Here is a 24,500-nt window from a genome sequence, read left to right as displayed (position 1 = left end):
TGGCATCTGGAACCTCCGGCATGCAAAGCCTGTGCTCTACCACTGAACGACAGTTCTTACCTGAATGTTAATCACACATATACGTTTTTATAGAATAACACTGACATGAACTATGATTGAGGAAACATTTGTAAATGTGTGGTTACAATTGCCCGCAAATATTATCATTAAGTTAAAAAATATCTACGCTGATATTGCAGGATAATAATTTAATAATAATAATAATAATAACAATAATAATAATAATTTCATGGGATTATTCAAAACTTTGAATAATCTATGAAATCGTGATTGGGGTTTTCCACTGATTGCTAGGCATTAGGTTTCTTTTGTTAAGTATTTAATGGAATTAAACGGAATTAAACAAAGCTTGTGGCATTTCTCCAATGAATAGGGAATCCACTTATGCCAATTTACGTATCTATAAGCAAATGCTGATTTACATATCTAGTTTATTATTATAAATGTATTGTAGGGCATGGCATTAGACATCACATATAACAATTCTTTGCATGATGTGTGGGGCCTGGAATAGGCAATGTATTTAACCCATGATCATCTGTCTTGGTCTTGGTTGTTTTAGAAATCGCAATTATGGTAGAGTCCAACCCAGACAGAGACTATGGTATGTGGGAGGAGGGACAAAGTCCTGAACCTTTCCTCCCATACCATTTTCCTGCCAAAAATTTCTCTATCAGGTGGTCTTTCCCCCTATTTCCTGCAGTCTCTGTAATTTGCTGCAACGGCATATTTGGGGGGAAATAGCTCTTTTGATCTGTTTTTTGGTGGGGAAACGGCATAGGGAAGGGTCAGGATTCTTCTCTCTGTGTGAATGGTCTCAAGCCAGATCAGGCCCCTGCAATTTCTCAGAAAAAAACAAAAACAAATCCAAGACAGATGATCTCATAGCCATCCTGGGGTGGGGGGGGGGGGAGTGACGCACCATCAGGAATTTGTTCCTTATTGTGGAGATGGCACTTGTTATGTGATGTGAAGAATTCTACCCCAAGTGAAAATGGAAAATCCTGTCTCAAAGACGCTAGAGAAAATAACATTTCATACTATACCTTTCTGTAGGAATCTTCTATGGTAGGGTCATATTTTTCAACAAAAATTCCCTGAACAAACTGTACAGTCTAGAAAGAAAAGTAAAGAGGGGAAAAGAACACACAGCCTGGGTCAGCCGATTGTCTGCAACTGAAGTTATTAACTGAAGGCTAATTGGGTAAATCTTTTGTAGAGCACAAATCTTCAGTTTGGTTCCCTCAATCTAGCCCAAACAGTTATACACAAAGGTCAGGTTGAGTAAAAAATACAGGTTTTGTACATATATATGACTAATATTTAATCTGTAACTCAGCTTTATAAACACAATTTCTATAAAAACATTCTGATCTCAGACTTAAAATGTGTTATGTCCAATAATATGTGGGGAAAAAACAGTTTGGTAAGGAAGTTTCATCAACCTAACCTTTTATAGACAAAGCCCTTCATAGACATTTGCCTGTTCGTGTATAGGGGAAAAGTAGGGAGGGGGACATGGATGTGCATGTCAGCTCTGCTCCATACAGTCCTCTGATAAGGCAGTGTTTGTGATCACAGGACAGCTGCACATATTCAGAGAAACCTTTCCAGACCTTCACAAGTCTAAGCGGCAGCTGGGGACATGGGGAGAGGGGTTTACATGCACATCCTCCTCCCCACTTTTCCTTACACACAAGCAGGCAAATACCTGTATAGGGATAATAGTCTGATGCATTCTGCGTTATAGTCCATAGTTTGTAGGATAGTGTTAAATTTTAATCCAGGCTAACCACACGCACTGTTATCTTGGGGTTGTCACTTGACTTGCTTAGGGGTGACTGCCACAGTCCACTATGACTGCGTATGTGCAATGCAAAAACAAAACAACCACATAAACACATAGCAGATGCGATAAAGCTGCTTTAACACACTGACCATTTTTAAAAGCTGTGCATGCAAACAAATATGTGCAATTTTTTAAATTTAAACACATAAATAACTATTATTATAACTAATGCACTTGAAGTAAACGAGAGCAAACAATATAGATCTCACTCCCTGTGCCTACTGAAAGAGAATGGAAAGATGCATCCTGAGGAAAAGGGGAATGTTGTTGAGAAACAATGTGTCATAGTCCACTATATAAAAGGGGAGCATAAATTCTGGCTGTCCCTGAAGCTAGTCAAAAACTTGTTTATTCCTTATCCTAAACTTCTCCAATTCAGGGAATGGACTTAGCCCCAACATGCTAAGCATATAAAAATAAAACACCCCTGGAAAGTGCTGGTACTAACATTCAACGCCCTAAACGGTTTGGGGCCAGCTTATTTGAAGGAACGCCTCCTCCCATATGTGCCCTCCTGGACCTTAAGATCATCCACAGGGGTCCTTCTCCGTGAGCCCCTGCCAAAGGAAGTGAGGCAGGTGGCTACTAGGAGGAGGGCTTTCTCTGCTGTGGCACCCCGGCTGTGGAAGGAGCTCCCCAGAGAGGTTTGGCTGGTGCCTACACTGTATTCCTTCCGTTGCCAGCTGAAGACCTTTTTATTTTCTCAGTATTTTAACACCAATTAACTTAAATTTAAACTTTGCTAATTCCATATTTTAACCTATATCAATTTTTGCTGTGTGGTTTTATTCTGGTTGTGCTTTTTATATTGTATTTTGTATTTGTGTTTTTATATTGTTGGTTGTTTTTATGCTCTTCATGATTTTAATTTTTGTGAACCGCCCAGAGAGCTTCGGCTATTGGGCGGTATAAAAATGAAATAAATAAAGTAATGTAAAGTCTCAGAGAGGCAGCATAATAGCAACTGGGGGGGGGTACCCTCATTTAGCTTAGATACACTGCTACTGTGAAGCTCAGCCATGATATCTTTTGTACTTGTGTATTTTGTTGACATTACCCAAGCACCTTGTCTAATACATTTGATTGTTCCTTTCCCTCCTTTCCACACTTTACTTTTCTCCTGATATCACTGTTATATCCCTTGCATGAGCAAACCTGCACCATTAACATTTGAGTTGTGTCCATTATACTTAGGCCAACAAAGGATTCCCTTGCCATTTCCCAAGCACCCTCCCCATTCCTTATTTGGTAAGCCATAACTCTCGACTTTAATCTTTTCTCTCTGTCACTGTGATTAGGAATAGTCTACCAGTTCAAGGCTATTGGCTGATGTACTAACTAATCATTTTCTTTCTATAAACATGTGGTAAAATAACGGATTATCTGTCAGTGCTCTTGAGCTAATTTCCTCATTGTATCCAGTGTAGTGCATATACCATGTGCATGCCGTGGGTCTGCAAAGCACCCTAATATTTTCATGTTCTTTGTGTACAGACGTATGGATGCGAGTTTGCACACATGTGAACGAAGACACAGGGAGCAGTCATGTTAACAAAGAATATGTTTTGATGTCACACAGTGCTTGTTGCACCAGGTTAAAAGACTGGCTCATTATCCAAGAGCACATTTGTGAACCCCTGACTATAACTTAACAATGGCTTGTTGGACCAACTTCATTATGTCTGAACTGACATAATGAAGTTGGTCCAATAAGCCATTGTTTATTAAGCTGAAAGCAAGTCTTTGAGCCCGTGTGCACTCTCCTCCCCTTGTGTTCCTGGTTTCGGTACTGATATTGTAATCTGTTAAACTATACAGGACACTGTTGTTTAAACTGTATTAGGGCTGCACTGTAGACAGTAGTCTGAGATGATCCAGAAACTGGGAACAAATTGTGCCAGGGGATCAGAGCTAATCAGGCCCAATGTGTAAGAATAAAGAGACAAACCAGGAAGCAGGAGTGAGTCACAAGTCAGGACCAAAGAATAGCCTAGGATACAGGAATGGCCCAGAGGTCAGGAAGACCTTGTTCTGCAAGCAACTGGAACACGAAGTCCTCTTATACTATCCAAGAGGACCCAACAGCCAGTCTGAGTGGGTGGAATCAGTCCGGGGCTGAGAAACTCCCACCTGAAATTCAGTGGCTCATCACATAGTGGAGCTAGACACAGATCTCAGCAACTCTTGACAAACTGCTTACAAACCATGATATGAAACTAGGACCTGATAGTTATGTGTGGACCAGGCTATATGAACTTAGGGCTCATCTACACCAAGCAGGATATTCCACTATGAAAGTGGTATGAAGGCAGAATATAAAAATATAAAAAGGCAGGAGCCACACTACTGAAGTGAACTGACAACTGTTGGGGCCCATTGACACAGACCATATACCACTTTCATACCACTTTCATAGTGTTATATCCTGCTTGGAGTAGATGTGACATGGTCCCCAACAGTTGTCAGTGCACTTCAGTACCAATATATAGCAGTAGTGTAGATCCTGCAGTGCACTTCAATACCGCTATAAAGCAGTAGTGTGGCTCCTGCCTTTTATATACCACTTTCATGCCGTTTTCATAGTGGAATATCCTGCTTGGTGTAGATGACCCCTTAGTCCTGTACTAAAAAAACCCTCCTAGATTACAATTTCAGTGCTTCTGATTCACAGCTTCTTAAATTATATTACAACACTTCCAGGGGGAAATCTAAATCCATTAATACATATGAGGGGATTTAGCACTGAACCCCAACGGATGTAGATTGCATCTTGCTTTTGCAAAAAATTGTTTTACTAGAACCATCTCTATTTTTCTACTTTACAGATTTTCTCAAGGCCTGCAAGCAAAGAACAGGATTTCAAGAAAGGATTTCCAGGGCCATCTTATTATTAAGTAAGCCTCACTAGCTCTCAAAAGGAACACTTTGCTCTTTGTTGCAACAACAAGTGACAGGTATTGCACATTTCCCTTTTAAATACAGCAACAAACTTTTCTGCAGTGACTCACATAAACAGCTTTTTTAGTAACTTGTTCTTAGAAATCACAAGCATCCTTTAAACAACAACCCTATTTTGTTCAGGGTCAAAGCTGGGATTTTTCTCAAGTTGACAAGAAACACAAGCACTACCGCTCCTAATACATGGTTTTTCATTTTGAAAGGCCGGTTATCTGCAAAAGGCATCATTGTATTTGGGGGAGTGGTGAATGCTTCAACGATTTCCTAACAAAGGAGAAAACAATTTTCTAGCTTTCATGTTCAAGAGTACTTTCCCTGCAATGGAGGGAGATGCCCACTGAAAACTCATTCGACAACAGTAGCACAACGTACACTGTATTCTAGAAAAAGATCAAGGTATCTGTGCCGACATACCACCACAATGGAAAGTTATTATCAGCTCATCTAGCCTTTTTATATTATTTTATTTATTGCATTTATATACCGTCCCATAGCCGAAGCTCTCTGGGCGGTTTACAAAAGTTAAAAACAGTAAACATTAAAACAAATATACAAAGTTGAAAATCATAAAAAGCATAAAACACAGTAGCTTTATAAAAACAGCTATTCTGGGGTCCATTAAAAACAAACAAACTCAGCATATGTTGTTAAATGCTGTTAAATGCCTGGGAGAAGAAAAAGGTCTTAACCTGGCACCGAAAAGATAACAATGTTGGCACCAGGTGAGTCTCGTCGGGGAGATCATTCCATAATTGGGGGCCCACCACTGAAAAGGCCCTCTCCTTGGTTGCCATCCTCCGAGCTTCACTCAGAGGAGGACCTTGAGGAGGACCTTAGATGTAGAGCGCAGTGAGCGGGTAGGTTCATGTCGGGAGAGGCGTCCCATCAGGTATTGTGGTCTGATGTAAATACAAAAAATGTAAATATAAAAAAACGTAACCCCACCAACCCCCAATTGCAAAGAAACAAAGTGCAATGACAAACCATTAGACCAAAATATAGTATGGAGATCAGATAAACGTTGATTTATGTGTAAAGTCTTATTCAATGCCAAGAGTGCAGAGTTTTTATTCTTAGTTAATATGTGAAAATCTCACTTACCAAAGAAGCTATGTGTAAATGGTTAAAAAGCTATAGCTTTAAACACATAGAGCTGCTATTTGGCGAGACACCCCTCCCTCATACCGTCAAATAAGACTACATGCTATTTTAACGGCTCAGAACATTCTGTATTTCACAAGCTTTTTGGAATAGAATATGCAATTTATCTATTACATCAGGCTCTTGGATATCAGTGTAAAACAAAGTACACGAGTTAAAAGACATGTACCTTAAAGATTGGCTTATTGTAGCTTATGGGAGGCAAGCAGCTGTTATTATTTAATGTGAATAACACTCTATAGAGTATAAGAGGCCTGGTCCCTGCCCCAAAGAGCTTACAATCTAAAAATTGAGCAACAGAAGCAGAGGAAGGGGGAGGCAGGAGTAAAAAGAAAATATATATGATTATTTCAGTTATATGCACTGAAGTACTTCAGTTACATGCATCTACATCATCAGATGCATGGAGTGAACCAAGAACATGACGTAACTTTGAATTAAGGTCTTCTTTAGCAGCCCTTCTGCTGAGTGGCTATTGAAGATAAGACTTTTTATTAGCGGCACCCAAATTATGAACTCCTTGCTCATGCATGTTTGACCAGCACCTTATTTGCTATCTATTTCTTCTTCTGGACAGACTAACCTAGCTGCCTTATGTAGAAAGCAGAAGGCTATTGCTGGCAGATGACAGCATCCTGTCACAAAGAAGAAATGGATAGGAAGCTGATATCAGAAAGGGCAACATTCTGAAAACAGTGGGAGAATGTTTCAAACTCCCAGGACACACCATTATGAACCTTAAAGTGGCCATTCTTTAACAAACGAATTGTGAAAAAACTAATTTATTAATAGGTTCAAGTCCATCACCTAGGCTTAAATCATGAAAATGACTTCCTATCCCACAACAGGTATTAATTACCTTAGCAATATTAGGATATGCGTCTCATCATCAATTACTATTATGAATGCTCTTTGCATACATTTAAGAACAGTCACATACTTCTTTTGGGGGGCATTTTTTCCCCATCTGGCCTCATTGTTTACATTTCTTCCTCTATATTCATGTGTATATACCTGCCAACTGAGGATAATGCTTCATGCATCTGACAAAGTGGACTCTGATCCATGAAAGCGTATGAGATAATAAAATTTATTGGTCTTTAGAACGTGCCACAACATTCTTGGTTTTGCTGCCACAGATTAATATGGCTACCACTCTGGAAAGTGAGAGAATTATCTCTTACATTAACATAAAGTGACAGTCATGACAAGATGCAAGATTTTGATAGGCAAATTAAGCCAAGATTTGGTTAATGAAGATCTGATGCCACCACCGAATGTCCCAACTCCAAGTTCAGCTGGACAAAAACGGACACTTGGCAACAAAGGTGAATGACACAACCAGAAGCAAGAAAACCTGCAGGGAACTAATCAAGTGCAGCTGTAAGGCTGAGCCACTGTGCTCAAGGAAGTGCTTTTGTGAAACCACTCAATTTGAGTGCTGAGCTCTTTGCCGCTAGAATAAAAACTGTGAGCACTGAATGCATGGGCATAGTCTTTGCCAACAAGAAAAACAACCTCAAACTTAAACACACACATACACACACACACCAATGTCCCAATATGCAAATCATTACATCATCAGTGTAGTGGCCATCTTGAATTCTAATGGAATCTATTATTCTAATCTAATTGAAATAGTCATTTATGGATTCTTTTCCTCTAACACATATACAATGCTACTATTTCAGTCAAAATACTTAACCGAGATATGGCATATGTATATTTGGTGGAAATTTTGAATGACATCTTGGAATGAGGTTGCTCTGTTTGAGCATGTCCTGGAAATACAATATTCTGTGATGTGTACAGTAACTGCAAAATTGCAATATTAAATCCTGGATCAGGATGTATCATGACTATTCATCTAAACCAGTAGACTAGGAGTAATCACTTATAAAGCCACTTTAGAAGTTCTAAACTTATCAGTATCGTACCAGAGGTTAAAAAAAAATAACTCATCTCAGAACCATTGCTAAATTCAGTCTGGCAAGAATTCCTGTCCAAACCTTGCTCCAGCAACTACATATAAGGGACAATACATAATTAACATCTTCCACAAATAGACATACACAAGTTGCTATCAACTATTGTTTTCTTATATCATCCTAATAATCTAGAAACAACTTCTTGCCCATGCTCTTTTAATGGGGACACACTGAACATCCTCGTTTCTTGTCTATGGGTCTATATAAAATGTCTGAGCAATAATGAGCTGCACAGACACATAAACAAGAGCCCTTCCAACACAGTTTGCCAGGAATGCTACAGGTAGGCAGAATTGCAAAGAACCACAGGAAGATGATCAAAAGTCTTTATTCCTATTGCTTACAATCTCAATACTGCCATTAACAGTGTAGAGCAGAATATTTTACAGTCTTAAGTATCTTTCTGTCTATCATCTTATCACTTTGATGCTGGTCACCATTATTCCCATAATAGTGAGGTGGGGTATCCTGTTCCAGTGCCATCCAGAAACTTCAAGTCTAACACTATTAAGTGGTCAAACTAACTTTGAATTCACTTGCTTTGTCACCACAACACAAGCACTTTTGGGAGAAGAAGCATGTAGTCTTTGGGGCGTGAGTTCTTCTCTCATTCTGGTTTTATTACTTTTAAGCATTATGTGGGCAACCACTAAAACTGGTCTCCCCATCCTGCCATTACAGTTTTTAGCCTGCATAGCTATTTCAGCGTCACAGAGAATGGCAAGCCGTCAGCCACGGAATGCCACAACAGCCTACACCACCTGTAATTCATGACATGTGTCTCATTTTATTCAAGGCTACATATCTGTCACTGAAAACAGGAGGAGAATAAACATGAAGAAATTGTAATTTAAGACTTTTAATTTAAAATAGCCACTGATGTTTACCAGTATCTAAAATACGGTATTTTAAAACTTTCAACAATTCAGCTCCAACAATTTAGTTGCAGTTAGCTAGAGTACAAGCAGAGAGGTCTAGCCAGCTGCAGGGTAGAAATTATACCCTGAAGCAAAGAATACGGTTTCCAAGAGAATTCCAGAACCCCTACAGAATCCCTGAAGTCAGCACCTAAACACAATCTACTTGCACAGTATATCATTTAATTAATTAATTAATTAATTATATTTTTATACCGCCCAATAGCCGAAGCTCTCTGTAATCAAAATTACATGTAATTTTGTTCATGTAATCAAAAGCCTGAGAAAGACAGCCAGTTGACAAAGAAGCAGTCAGCATAGAACCCAATGCTTGCTTTGGCCATCCCGTTTATCTTCCCCATAACCAAGATCCATCCTTCTACTCTCAGAAACTGCGTTTCCCATGTGCGATAAATTGCAGCAAGTAGCACACCAAAATGGGTCGAACCTGGGGTCAAAAGGAGTCAAATCCAGCCCTGTAGAGTTCCTCAGATGGATATGCTACTTTCCACAATTCTCCAGGAGGTGGTGCCTGCTTTGACCCCTCCCAAATGTTGGGTGGTTTTCCAGCTTTTGCACAGTCTTTCCCTCATAAGCTTTAGGTCAGGGATCCCAGTTTTTTTGGGCCCATAGACATATTTGGAAATTTGACTAAATGTTCTGGGCACCACCCCAAAATGGCTCCCATGGAGAATGAGGCTACTCAAATAATGGCTGCCATGGGGGCTGTCAAAAGTGTGCTAAAGAGGGGGCAGGGGAGAGAAGTAGTGAGGCTAGAGGCTGGCAGGCAGGGGGAACAAGCAAGGCAGAAGGGCAGAAGGCGAGAAAGAGCAAAGAGAGTGGGAGAAGGGAGAAACAGCAAGGTAAAGAGATGGGGAGCGGTTGTGAGGAAAGGGGATACAGCAAAGCACAGAGGTAGAGAATGAGCAAGGCTACAGGTTGGAGGGGAAGAAACAGTAAGCCAAAGAGTTTGGGGAGAAATAGAGAGGCTAGAGGCAGGAAAGGGATAGAAAGATTGCCCTAACATTTTTCAAGAATTATTAAAACATTTTTTTTAAAGGGGGCAGGGAGAACAGAGGTTATTTGCATTACAAGCTAACTATGCTGTTATTCTGATCCTGTTTGCTGATCCTCTTGCTTTCAGTCCCATTCATCACTTGAATACAGTCCCCAAAAACTTCTCCAAAGGTGAGTTGAAAAGCATCCCTCTGTAGTACAAGTTTTGACAAAAAATGCAGACAAATAGATATTGGCCTAAATTAGGGATGGCCAACTGGTTTATCCTGCACCAATTGCGATCCCCAGCTCAATTTTATTTGTTCCTGGTGCCCCTCCAAAATTTTAATCCAGACATGCTGAAACATTTCTACAAATTTGCAGCTGTAAGGAAATCAAGAGGAAATATTTCAGTTTTTCAGAAAGATGAGATATTCCACACGTGTCTTCCCTTGGATGTTGTAACATTTTATATTTGCATGTAATGTTATACCTGAGCACATGTGTAGCATAATTCTGAAGTGATTACAGCTAGACAGCACAAACTTTACGGAGGCAATCTTTCCACTTATGGCAAGTCCAGCTTGTGCAGCATAACACACTCAAGTTTCATCGCCCAGACCACTCTGGAGAATAAAGCAACCCCAGTGCAAACTGAAGTTGGATACCTCTGGCCTAAATAATGCAATTACAAAATGTAGGTTTTCTGGTTTCAGAATCTGCAGGTGAGTCTTTCAATGTGTTGAATTCACTTTAACACTTAAACAGCTTTTTGCTCTTATATTAATTCCAAGCTAAGCACCACTAATTTCTTTGCTGAGTACTTGGAATGCAAATATCTTGACTATTAACTATGGAATTAACAGTCAGCCTTGAGGATTCCAAGAGTGACTTTTTGAGAAGACCAATTCTTAAAAAAAGGAAAAAGGGAAGAGGATTGTCATCAGCAGTAGCAAGATGAAACTCACCAAAGCAGACTTCCCCACGCCGCCTGAGCCAAGGACCACTAGCTTGTACTCACGCATGATGTGGTCTATTCAAATACTGACAGTCTGAAAAAGAGAAGAAAGTAATGGAAGTTAAGGTCTCTTTATATGAAATAAGACATATGGAACAATTACTAACTATACAAGGATTTTCCTCCCGCTGCTTATCTCTGCATTCACTTGTAAAGGTTATCATTTACAAAGGTATATCAATGGTAGACAAAGGGTGTGATGAAGCTCTTCCACTTGACAAGCTTGATAACTGCTAAGATACCAGTTTGTAATAGCACACAGATGCCCTGGTATTTATTTGTGATGCCCCCACTGTCACCTCTCCCCTAAGAGAGAAGAATCAAGGATGGGACAGAGCAACTTTCTTCAAGGCTTTGTAGACACTTAGACCCAGCCAGAGTGGTTGTCTCTTCTCTCCCCCACCACACACAGAAAGAGAGACAAGTTCCTTGCAGTTCATGGGAACACATGGGAGGGTAGGGTTTTCTCACGTATAGACACTCACCACGAGCAATTCATGGTCATCAATGACAACCTGGTGACCACAATTATGAAACCCTGGATGCAGAGACATCAGACAATGTGCAGATGAACTGGTTTTGAATTTCTGGCTGTTAGTGTTGTGAGTCAAATGGTTCTCTAGGAAGCTATCTTGTCTCTCCAGAACACAGAAAGGTATTTAGGGAGGGGCCATAACTTAGTGACAGACCACATACTTTGTATGCAAAAGGTCCCAGGTCTGATCCTTGGCTTCTCCTGGTAGGGCCAGAAAAATTCCAGCCTGAAACCCATTTTTGCCAGTCAGTATCAAGAATACTGGGCTAATTGGTCCGATGGATTGACTCGGTATAAGGCAGCTTTCTATGTTTCTAATTCCAAAACTATTAAAAAACACAAAGATGATGGGAAAATGTGTTTAAAATTCCCGGGCATGTTAAAATTATGTACGGACAATACATAAAAGCTTCATGTAACTCTATTACATTGAAACAGATGATATAAATGTTACAGAAATGATAAAAATGAGGGGGGTGGGACCACACACTTTTTTCCTTTTCTTTTTTCTACCAAACCCCCACCCCCAACAACCTCCAGCAGGGTATCTGCTAAAGAACTGCCAATATATTCTACAATTCTCTGCCTACACATTTGGACTAGCTAGGTTCACAAGCTTTCAACCGTTGCATGTTCTTTCTAAGTACGATACTGAATCTTTGTTCCAACAATTATATTGCCTTTCATGAACGTAAACATAAGACAGCAACACAACACATGCAACAACCCAGGTTTCCATCCATACAGCTGGTTTATAAACATACAGCCGGTTTATAGCAATCAAGCAGGAGAAAGTAAAAACAACGAAGAAGGGAAAATACAATAAAAACCCAGGGAAAAGTGTACTACTCCCTTGCTCCACCCAATTAGTCCACTTTGCCACATTTAATAAAAGAGCATTTTCTCCTGGGGTGCCAATGTACATAAATTAAAAGTCTAATCTGGTACATATTTGCTTCTTTTAAAATCTATTTTAAAGTGTTTTATTCTGTTTTTATTTTATTTTATCTTGTACACCACTCCGAAATTTTCAATGGGGAGCGGAATATAAATATTGTCAATAAATAAATAAATAAATAAATAAATACTATATTTAGGGAAGATTTTGTTGTCCAGTGCTTCAAAAAATGATGATGATGATGATGTTAACTATCCTTAAGACACTGAGCTAGTGATGGGTGAATGATACACACCCACATACATACATCCGAATATAGTTCATCTATTTCTGAGGTCAGTTACAAGTCCATTTCAGACCCTATCAAATGCCAATAGGAGTGCAATTGTGAGTGCAATAGGATCTAAATTCTTCCCTCAACACTTGCAACGAGCCCAGCATTCCCCCTTTATCTGGCTACTGCAGCAGCAGGTCGTTCCCCAATGACCCTTAACTACTTCTGGCAGCAGCAGACATGCAAGTAGAACAGCGAACCAGAGCCCTGGCATGTGGGTCACTGCCAGAGGTAGAGACCTATTCACTAACTCCGCCACCTGATATCACTGTTCCATTGAGCCTCACGGCATCCCAAAAATTGATATGGGGAAAACATGAGTAGGCCTGAAATCCTATACACACTTACTGGAAGTAAGTCCTACTTAGGGAAGGGGTGGGAAACGTCTTTCAGACCGATGGCCAAGTTCAATTCTAGAGAAGCTCTCAGGGGAAGCATTCCATTGCTAGGCGGAGCCAAACACAATATTAAATATTTTTTTAAAAAGACATAAATTTGCATGTTCTGGCCAGTAAGACGAGTTAGTTAGGAAAGGCATTTCAACCTTTTAGAACAGAGGAAAAAGCAATACGAAGCACAGGAATGGGCATTTGGGTAAAAGAAGATGAGGCCAGGGAAGCAGCCATGGTCGTCTGGGGAATCCCAGGCCTGGAGGGCTGCAGTTGGCCCTCAGCCTTGAGGCTCCCCATCCCTGCAATAGGGCTTACGTCTGAGTAAATATGCATTGCTGTAAACCGCCCAGAGAGCCCTGGCTATGGGAGTGGTATATAAGTGCAATAAATAAATAAATAAATAAATAAATAGGATGGATCAGATGAAAAGCCATGCAAGCAAATACATAACAGCGACTGGCAAACATTTATTCCAGTGCATATAAGCAATCACACCATTAGAATCTCTATCCAGAAAAGCAGCAATACTTGAGGAATTCTTTAATGTACTTTTGTAATCACTGTTTCATCTGAGCCTCACAGCATTCCATAAATAAATGTATTGACCTGGATTAGATCCTGATTTCAAGGGAGCCCTTAAAGAATTGTTTCAAGATTAGAAGCCACAGGAAACCACAGTTTAAGAAACAAAAACCGGTTTTGCTGAAGTTGGGCGCACAAGGGGAGGGAGGGGCTGGGCTGAGAAACCATGGCTAAATCGTCATGTCTGAACCGGGCCTTTTCATACATGAAATTTCAAACTAAGCATAGCAGAGTTTTTTGTTTGTTTGTTTTGCTTCTAAGACTGAGACTTCCAAAATATTGGAAGTGCAGGAGGAGAATGGGTAAGGGCTGATTTCAAGGAAGGGGGAAAACTGAACTAGGAGAAATGTGGTGTAAAAGGCACAGTGAGAATGATTAAAGAGCATCAATTAACAATGGAAGGGACCAAAGCACTGGAAGACCTGCTGAGACCCGCAGAGAAATAATGCAAAAATTATATTCTCTGTTATTTGACATAAACAGCACCAACACCATACTAGTGGGTTAAACTTTGCAGCAATGTCACATAAGGCAGCTAGATGTGAACTCTGGCTAAGGAGGCCTTCCTTAAAATTCTACCCTCAAACACATTAATACTTGCTAATGCAATCTATTTTTTCACACTCAATTGCACAAAAGTACGTGCAATTAAGAAAGAAAATTATAGTAGTGAGTTGCAAGAGACCAAGATTACTTTCCCATCCCCAAGAGGGAATGATTTAGGCCAATATTTTCTCTCTGTAAAAGGTCAGGCCTCACTTGCCATTGCCAACTCAGAAACCTTTCTGCTCCTCAAAGCAATGTCTGTGCCTTTTTATGGAAATCTCTCTACTCACTAAGCTGCACCAGAAAACCTTTCATTCTCTTCAGGATTACTTGACAAATAAGGAAAATGACAAAACCAACGATAAACATTTTAACAGTGTTGACATTATAAACCAGCTCTCGCTGCCCCAACAGCAGAGCCCGTCCAAGCAATGACATCACTTGCTAATTATCTTTTCAGCCCTCCTCAAGATAACTTTGCTCCCAAGTAAGGATTCAGAAAAGCAAAAGCTACAGGATTGCAGCAGCAGCATTCTTTTAGAGAGATCACAACCCAACTTTGCCATGAGATTTATGAGCTTCCCAACCATAACTCTTACGTTTGTTGATGTCCCCAGAAACTTAACGTTAACAATGTAACAAAAATTAATAAGTTGTCTATATAAGAAAGGAAAGCATATAGTTATGTACACAAGACCATTTTTGACCATTGTTACACTGTTCTATTCTGTTAACTTCAATCAAAAGTGATCATGTGCCAAAGCAAAAAAGGACTTCAGTGATTGCCATTAATCTAAGCATAGAATATTCCATGCAGCAGACCCCCTTTCTGGTCATGTGGTACAACTACATGTGGGACATTATACTGGAAACCAACTCATTGCCTACATGCTTTCAGCTCCCACCCAAAGTAGAGTAGGCACTGCCATAGTGTTCTACCCCTTTCACTTTTTATTTTTTAAATACCAAAGCTCATTATTAGCAGCTGGGATTGCTGAAAGAAAAGTGGAAGTCTCTAGCTGCTCCCATCCTCTTTTCCCACAAATGCTTCTGAGCCACACATGGGGCTCAGTGACATTCTTAGAATGTCAGGTAGCTGCATGCTGATTCTTTCATCTGCAGCATACCCATTTGTGGTGGTGCCCAGGATAGTTTCTCAAATTGCCAAATGTGCTCCAACCCGGAGCATACCACATTATGCATCGTCTGTAGACAAGCCCTATGAACAATTGCTCAATCCTTCGGACCAACACCTATATGATTTACATCAGGTGTTCTTAAAGATATAATACTAATCCAAGGAAGGGAGAGGGGAAAAAACAAATAGAGAACAAGGCCTCAGTGGAAACCAAGAGTCAACTACTATGGAAGGGACCCAGCAGAAAGAGCAGCAAAACACAATTTGTTCCTGCAGCTCTCATCTAAAATCTCTCCAAGTCCTCAAGGATCTATAGACCACTTTGAACAATGTTCCTTCACTCTCACAAGCTTTGGGTAGCAGGCTTATCCCTTCTTACAACAACCTTCCAACCCAAAGCAGTTGCTCGCTAGAAAGACTGCAAGACATAATTGAGATACAAAGCACAGCACAGCAAGAAATCCCAGCGCAAATTCCATTTCCATATTTACTCTAGCAATACTATCGTGGGGGCAAGAAACATCAGTCATATCACCAAGGGCTCATTCACTTGTACATCTTCTAATGCCACATGTGCCATCATTTGCTAACAGTGCCTTCTGCAATTCACATGGACCAAAGAGGTCAGTTTTTATTCCAAAGATTAAAAATGGTGGCACCCAGAAAAACCAGTTTGGAAACATGTCAGTCTTCTGTAGTAAACCATAAATCTACACTGCTCCAACAAAAATAATTTCAAAGGGAGACTCCAAGGTGAAGATGCAGAAACAATAGTGAGTTTGACGCAGGGGAATTTTGTCTCAACAAATATGAGAATTTCTTGCTCACTACAGAAAGTAAGTGTTCCTCTTTAAGTTTTTATTTACACAATTGATTTTGTTACACCTATTCATCACCTGCGGTTCCTTGTCAGGAGTATGTCACATCCACAATGCCAAATCTTGCATTCTTAAGATTTGTGCTTCCCATAGTAATTAATACGTGACTCACTATGTGACATCATTTGATTGTTTTGCCTCACTTAGTTAAAAAAAACTCCTTCTCTATGTACTTAGGATATATATGTCCAACCTAGAGCACATACATTTGATGAAGTAGGCTCTAGTCCACAATAGATTTCAGCACAATGCACTTGGTTGTGGGAAATGGGCAAACATATTTTTATCAGTCATTTTCATACTACTAGCCCGTGGCAACATGAGATTTGCACTAGTAGGTGAAGATTAAACAAAACATTCATATTAGAGAAAGATTAATGAGCAGAAAGTGCATATTAGTCCTCTGTGATCATACAATAGTGTGCTTTGTGTAGAGACTTATACATTCTATTCAATATAAACTAAATATATTTTTGGTTAAGAACCCTTCAAATTAACCTTAAATCTCATGGAGTGTTTCATGCAGTCCACTATAATCAGCACCTTTCTAGGGTGCAGGTAAGTTACCAGTTTTACAAAGCACATTAGATGGATTGGGGGCCAAAAACTAGATGTATAGTATCTCTTATTCAAAGAATAGCCTTCAAAACCACCCATAATACGGAGGCAGGCAGGCAGGCAGGCACACTTATGCTGCTGATGGTGAAAACTTGCCTCAAGTGAGAGCAGCTGCTCTATTATCTCAAGGAAAGCCTGCAGTAACCGATGCCAAACTCTTCCAATATAATTTTTTTTTAAAAAAATGGTACTGACCTTCCTCCCAGCTTTCTTAATCCCCACCCCTGTGCTGCCATTCCAGGGCTGGGGCTTCCCAAACGAAAAGGCTTGATGCTTGACTAGGCAACGTAGGTACCAAAATCCAATGGGTCAAATCTAATCTATTTGTGGCAGTAGTTTCCCTTAGCTGCACGTATAGATGTCTGCAGACTGATAATGGCCACAAATGTGATTGCTCAAGTGTTTCAATGGTGTTCTAGTCTGTGTGTCATTTAGTTAGTAGGTCATGAGGATAACAATTCCCTGGTTGTGCAGGCATTTGAGTCAACTGTGCTGCCAATTACTCTGCTGGCTGGCAGCTACGGAAAGAGCACTGAAGTTCTGAACAATGACCACATTGGTTCTTCTTGAAAGAATGGCTTGCAAAGGAATCTTTTGAATAGCTGTCTGTCTAGCTTGACATTGTGGTGTACACAGGATGTAGTATTGGGGATCGGGAAGTTAGGGGGGCCACTCTTGGCCAGGGAGACACCTTGGGGGAAATTGTGTCACACATCTATTAATTGAGCCTGACCCTCAATAAAAATGAGACAAATATCCAAGCAGATAGTGAAAACATTCTGCTACTAGATATGAATCATTTTGGTCACTTTTACTGCTATACAAGTATGGGAATTTATTTATTTATCTTAACAAATTGCCAGATTTGCTCATTGATAAAGGGTTTAAATCCAGGCTTCACTGTAAAAAACTATGTAACAAAACCCTTTTGCAGAAATCATAAGAGTCAACAGCAATTAACATTAAGCAGGGGGGAGACACTTTTACTGAGGTAGTTCCCCAACATTAGATTGCTGAGAGTTTAGAGGGAAAGCCTGAGGACAGGAGCGAAACAAATCTGAAACTAGTTGTGTCCCCCCAATAGGGCTTCAACACTACAGTGATCCACCATTCAAAGAAAGTCTTTAAAAAGCCTGCCTAGGTGAGCGCTAGACTTTGGTCATGCCTTCACTAAGCCCTTGAATCCCAGCCTCCACTTGCATTAGCACAGATCCGAATCCGACATTCAAAATGTGTGTTGCCCAAGGGACAGCCCAAGACATTTTGCTGCCTGACACGAAGAACGAAACGGCACCTCCTCTCTATTCCATGAATAAAAGCCATCTGGACTGCCAACTGAGTATTGGGAAAGCACCCTCCACCACACCTGAAGATAACAGGTTAGCTTAGGGAACATAGGGCCGACTGCTTGGTACACAGGGCTTTCCTCCAACATCTTGCTGCCACCTCCCAGCATCTGCCACCTGAAGCAACCAGCCCTATAACCCAACCTCCAGATGTGTTGGACTGCAACTCCCAGAATTCCCACCCAGCATGGCCACTGGAGGGTGCCAGTCTGGGGAAGCAGCTGATGGTGCGGGTGCCACACTAAGCCAATAATTGATCTGATGGAATTGGGCGTCACTTCTGCTCTTGCGACTCTCAGCTTCGGCTTCCACATGTGCCACATACCACCACCTGGTCTCATTTCCTCCAAGGGATGTTGAAAAATTCAATTAAGCAATTGCTATAAAGCTTTTGGCAGAAATGACAAACATCATTACAAGAGCAGGTGCAGAATGCTCAAGCATATCCACAGCATTCAGGCAGAACTGCCAAGGGGCCTGGCTGAGGTACTTCACAGCGTCAACTCGCTTATTTTGGAAAGTCTTCAGCCTGGCCATTCCCTTTTCTTGTTTACTTTCAAGAAACGCAGAGGATTCTTGGGCCATCCAACTGCAAAATTCTTCCCAGGTCTAGCTGGGTCACATTAGCATGGGATTATTTGTTTAGTCCCTACAACACCAAAACACCCAACAACTTCCACCTAGTCTGTCAAACACACATTTAAGCCCTTGCCTGTAGGACTTTCAACAGGACTGTCGGGAATTTTCAGGGGAGGCAGCAAAACTCTTTATCCCATGCCTCTCTTTTTCCAATAGCAGCAGAGTACTTGAATGGTGCACTTTTGGGAAAAGCCGTAATACAGAATCTGCACCTCGCTATAATCTCAGAAGGCTCAGAGAAGTTCCCATATATCTGTATATAACTCCATAACACTATCTAAACAGGAAATACTAGAGTTATGTGGACAAAAGGTCAAAGAGCTTGGTAATTCAAAGGGAGGGGGGGGAGTATCTAAGGACACCAAAACTGCAACTGAAAACTAAAGAGACTTTGCCAAGTCCTAGCTGAACAAACTCAAAAGTGGCAAGTGTTCTCCAAGAACAAAACTAATGCAACTTAGTTTCTGTGGCATAACAAGTTCCAAAGGGGTACCTAGGCTAGTCTGTAGGAGTCTTGTGGTACCTTAAAGTCTAATGAATATATTAGCATACACTTTCATAGGACCAGAGCCCACTTCCTCAGATGACTGAGATGAATTTGTTTCGGACATGTTAGAAATCCCCCATTCTGTTATTAAGGAACCAAGACTTGAGGGCATCTGTCCCTCACCTTGTAGTTTAATACATCAGGATGGAGCTACTCCCATCACCCGGAGCAAGCATGGCCAATGGGCGTTGTAGTCCAACACTTCTGAAGAGCACGAGGTTGGGGAAGGCAGCTTTAGAGCAACAATGCATGCGATACACTGGGTTGAAAGGGGGACATGCTAACTGGACAGATGTTCTCCCCTTCCACAAGAGTCTCTGGTGCAAAGATGCCGGGGGGGGGGGGGGCATTCCATGTATAGAAGCTGACTGGACTGGCAGATGAATCCGTCTTCCACACTAATGATGGGACAATGTTCTCCACTGAACTTGAAGACAGCAGGCTAACTTACAAGGCGCAGAGAAGGCTGCAAGGCACACAGTTCTCTCCTTGAACACCTTGCTGCTGTTTCTCAGCATCTGCTTCCGGAGGCAACTGCCTCAGCCTATCTAATGGTGGGGCTGGCCCTGCACGCAAAGCATAGAAGATAACATGTTGGGGCATGACAGACCAATCTACAGTGATCAATAAACACTTAAGTCAGAACTTCTCAAATAGGAAATATCCTTTGCTGGGCAAATTACAATTCTTGTCTTCTCAGTAGCCGCTCCCAAGGTCTGGAACTCCCTGCCAACAGAGAGAGGATCAGTTGGTTCCCTATTTCTTGTCCTTCTGGCAAGCAAAGACAGACATTTTTTATTCAACAAGGCCTTTGGCATGTAAGCTGGTTTGTTGCTGAGGAGGTTTTAACTGGTTGGGTGCTGTCTATTACTTTTTATTGCTATGTTTTTAATTGTTTTCTTATGTTTTGTTTTTGCTTGTATTTTATTATTGTTATCCACCTTGAGAGGCAGTTTTTGGTGCAAAGGTGGAATAAATTTTTTATAAATAAATAAATAAAATAATGGTCAGTCCCTTTAGTTATGTCATGCTCATATGTTACTCTCACTTAAAACTGCTGAAAATTCACTTTAACATCAAAATACATCACTTATTACAGATGTCATGATAAAATACTACACTAGCCAATGGTAACAGAAAATGTCTTCTCACTCTCACACCAATGCCCCATCCCATTTCCCAGCCTCTGTTCTTGTAAGATCACAAGAAAGTCCTGCTGCTGTATCCTTATACATGTTCCTTGGCAAGTTAGGGTTTCATTGTAAAACTGGGACTTTAACCAGGGTTAAGGCAAGAAACTATGGCTAGCACCAACCATGTTTAAGTGTTTATGCTTGAGTAGACTGGAAACACATACACAATGGGCCTGTTCAGACAACAAGGTAAGCCATTTTGCAGCAAATGGTTAGTGAGTGTGTTTAAACCATGGTTATGTAGCCACGATGGTTAGGAATGGTTCACACAACATGCTAAGTCACACTGTTTACCTCAAAATGCTTAACCACTGTGGCTTAGTGTACTGTCTGAATAAGGTCGCTAAGTCATAGTTCACATGACACATTAAGCCATAATGTTTAGCTTAAAGTACTTAACTGCCATGGCTTAGTGTGTCACCTGAACAGGGTCAATGTTTACAAGCAACCCTGGACTCTGAACATACATAAATGCAAAGCTCTATTCAGACAACAATAAGAGCATGTGCATGACAGAAAGTTTTGGTTCAAAGCGTAGATGTGTTCTTAATTCATAACATTTTATCACTTCCACTACTCTAGTTTCAGCCAGTTTCCTTTGCTTACTGACATACAGATTAGATCCCTCAAATTTGATAGCTCATGACAGGCAGTAAAACTGCATCACAGATGGCGTAAGAGAGAATTTGGTGCACCCAGGCAAGCATCCCTTGTGGCTGTCTGTCTAGAGGCAAGGGAAGCCTACATCTTCATACAATTATTAACTTGACAACAATGAAAAGACTCACAGTTAGCATGCAATGCCTTTTCCTAAGCAACTGCCTTAGTTGTGCACAACTAAAGAGAGCAGTATTTACATGACCAAGCCCGTTAAACTTAGAGTGCACTTTGGGTTAAACATTTTGGCCATTGTTATATGCGTCTACTCTTCTACTGGAAGACTTCTCTGAGTAAGCAGCAGTCACTTCTTCATTTTGCAAGGTTACTGCTCTGTACTGGAAATAGAGGAGGGGAAGTTTTAACTGTGGACATACCAGAAAGGGTAACACAGTGATCTATATTCAAGCTTTAAGAGAAGATAAACACTGTAAGGGAAGTATAAATTAAGGGTTTTTTATGCAAATTCTTTGCCACAGAGCAAATGCAAAAAAAAGAAGGAAATGCAATCAGATATAAATTAAGCTGTGACTCTCCCTCTTTATCATCTTATCCACAGATGTTTCTGAAGGGGTGTCTGGAGATCTTAAGGGAAAAGTACCAGGTTGCCTGAATTTTTGTACATCTGTCTGCTCCTTCTTTCAACCACAGGGAAAATGACACTGGCTAGTTGGGATTAATCTTGTTTTATGAAAGATGCATAAAGCAGCATCCAAGTGTCTTAGATATCCCATAACATTTGTGCAAGAATACATTTTTGAAATGTAGCTTTTATATGATCCTCAAGCCATAGTTAAGAATTAGCTAGGGTTTGATGTGATGAATAAATTGACAACATATGCTTTGAGATTAGCCAGCAAATCAGAATCAGAATCCATGGCCTAACGTGGGCTTTAAAACTATGGCTTTGTGATTACTATAGTATAGGTGCTATTGCATGTTGTCTGGCTTGACAAACCATAGTTATGGTTGTTGCTCCACCTCAAGAGGCTGCTTCACCTAGAGACTACAGTGCTGAACAGATAAAAAGGCAGACAAACAATTCTAGGATACAATGTGACTACACATTTGGAAGCTCAAGCCATGGCTTAGCATAGTGCCTGAATTAAGCCATATAGACTGCATCTGGACAATCATCTCTCATCTTATTCAACTGAGCCATACACAAGCCTTGCACCTGCACATGCATCCCACATACAGCTGCAATAATCCAAGAAGTCTTCAATTAACAGTAGTTTCCTATTACATCTGAAACAAGAAACTATAGGAGTAAATCTGGAACAAGCTGGAATCTTAAACCACAGTCTGAAGCTGGTTTAAGATCCTGGCTTGTTCCAAAACTGGTAACCCTAGTTTCCTGATTTGCATGTTAATGGGGAACTATAGTTCACTGAAGATTTCCAGTGTTAATAATTGCAGGTCAAGAAGGGAAGAAGGAAGGAGCTGCATTTGCAGCAGTGCCAGCTCTAGGATTTTGGACAAAACACCCTCCATTGCCCCCTCCCTCAGTAAGTCTATCTTCTTACTGCCATTTTCCTCAGCTGCTGTTGCTCCTTCTCCTCTTTCTCACCACTGCTACCACTTGCTTGTTTTACAGGCAAAGACTGAGTGAGCAAGTAGGCAGGGGCATCTATCATTCCTCTTTCTCACCACCACTGTTGTCTGGGCCAAAGCAAGGGGCAGATAAACAAGCAGGTTCCAGTGGTGAACAGGATGAGCAACTCCAAGTGGCTGTGGTCAGTGGATTACTGCTGTGGTGTGGACCCTTCACAGGGGCCCAATCAAGTCTACCCTTGACGCTGGCCTTGATTTGCAGGAAGACAACTCATTCAAATCTCACATTATTAAGCCAAATACAGCCATAATATCCTTGCCAGTCTGTCATCTGAAATGTTACATCAGTTGCACAAGCAATTGTGAACCAAAGGTGACCAGGAATAAATGTATCAACATAGGAACAGTCACAATTTAGCCAATAAGACTTTGCCCATTCATATTGAATAAAGAGCTGTCTCTCATTTATATAACTTTTAAGTCTCTCATTGGTTAAATTAGATCTCTTATTGGTTAGTCAGCAGATGCCTGGGCCAGACTCTATGCCAGCTTTATACATTCTCATGTTAGATGGAGGGCACAGCTCATAAACTAATTATCGGTCCCACCTCAAAGATCCAAGTGGAAGTGAGGATGCAAGTTTATTTATTGCTCAAGCTAAACTACGTGACAGGCTGGGTACGGAGCTACACACTGTTGACCAATATAAGAATTTAATACATTTTCTGAAAATGCAAAGGTCCACCATGAATTTTTGAGATGGAAAGGCTGACCAAAGGGTAATGCATTATATTAAAGACTCAATCTTATAAAAGAGTCCCTGTACACTGTAATTGTGTAGGAATTGAATAACTCCAAACATCTTCAGAGCACTGAGTCAACTTTCAGCCTTGGGATATAGGTCAGTGATACTCATTTTATATTGAATAAATACATGCACAGAAAGTTAAGTGGTTTGCCTAAGGCCATGCAGGCAGAGGTTGCACTGAAACTTCGGAAATGGGCTTGTCAGCAACAGCCAGTATGGTCCAGAATTTTATTTTAGAAATGTACTTACTATATTTTTAAGCCTCCCAGGTTATCTGAAAGACCGTATTCTCCCTTATGAGCCTGCCTGTGCTTTGAGATCTTCTGGGGAAGCCCTTCTTTCAGTTCCAACACCATCACAGGCACACTTGGTGGGAACACGGGAGAGGGCCTTCTCGGTGGCTGCTTCAGTGCTCTGGAACTCTCTTCCCAGGGAAGATAGACTGGTTCCCTCCATGATGTGCTTTCGGAGGCAGGCAAAAAATTTTCTGCTCCGGCAGGCCTTTGGCGATTAATCTGGGCCTCTGTCTGTGCTATGGACTTTTAAAATTGTCATGAATTTTAAATGTTTAAATGTTTTAATATTGGAATATATTTTCAACTTTTGTATATTTCTATTCATAGGTTTTAAAATGTACGTGTTTTAAATTTTGTAAGGCCGCCTTGAAACCCAGTATTGGACAAAAGGCAGGATGATGATGATGATGATGATGATGATGATGATAATAATAATAATAATAATAATATAATGTTGAAGTATATTATGGAGGCTCCAAACCCTCTAACCACTTTATGATAAAGCAGTTGTTACTAAAAGTGAAAAAAAATAAACGTAAGAGTAATGTGCTGGCTGAAATACCCTTTCGTGAAGTTCTCTGGGGGCCATTTCGATCCAAAGGGAGAGGCGGGTAAGAAATAATTATATTAT

At 40.6% G+C, this 24,500-nt stretch overlaps 1 protein-coding gene across 2 annotated transcripts in view; it reads right to left on the bottom strand.

The window, feature by feature from the left end:
• The window catches only part of RAP1A (RAP1A, member of RAS oncogene family), a 113,827-nt gene that overhangs the window by 23,795 nt on the left and 65,532 nt on the right, over positions 1 to 24,500 (bottom strand). Inside the window, exons 1-3 of one of the 2 annotated variants that reach the window (XM_063143056.1) lie at positions 19,841 to 19,859; positions 10,859 to 10,942; positions 1,068 to 1,136 (exon numbers count right to left, since the gene is read on the bottom strand). In XM_063143056.1, coding sequence (XP_062999126.1) covers positions 1,068 to 1,136; positions 10,859 to 10,915 — 126 coding nt within the window. In that variant the 5' untranslated portion in view covers positions 10,916 to 10,942; positions 19,841 to 19,859. Of the gene's footprint in view, positions 1 to 1,067; positions 1,137 to 10,858; positions 10,943 to 19,840; positions 19,860 to 24,500 lie in introns of those variants that run through there. The other variant, XM_063143047.1, reaches the window with a different exon arrangement.

The sequence above is a fragment of the Elgaria multicarinata genome, chromosome 1 (genome assembly GCF_023053635.1).
Source record: "Elgaria multicarinata webbii isolate HBS135686 ecotype San Diego chromosome 1, rElgMul1.1.pri, whole genome shotgun sequence".
NCBI classification, from domain to species: Eukaryota; Metazoa; Chordata; class Lepidosauria; order Squamata; family Anguidae; genus Elgaria; species Elgaria multicarinata.
Note: the sequence above shows the minus strand (reverse complement) of the source record. Positions and strands in the feature narration are given on the sequence as shown.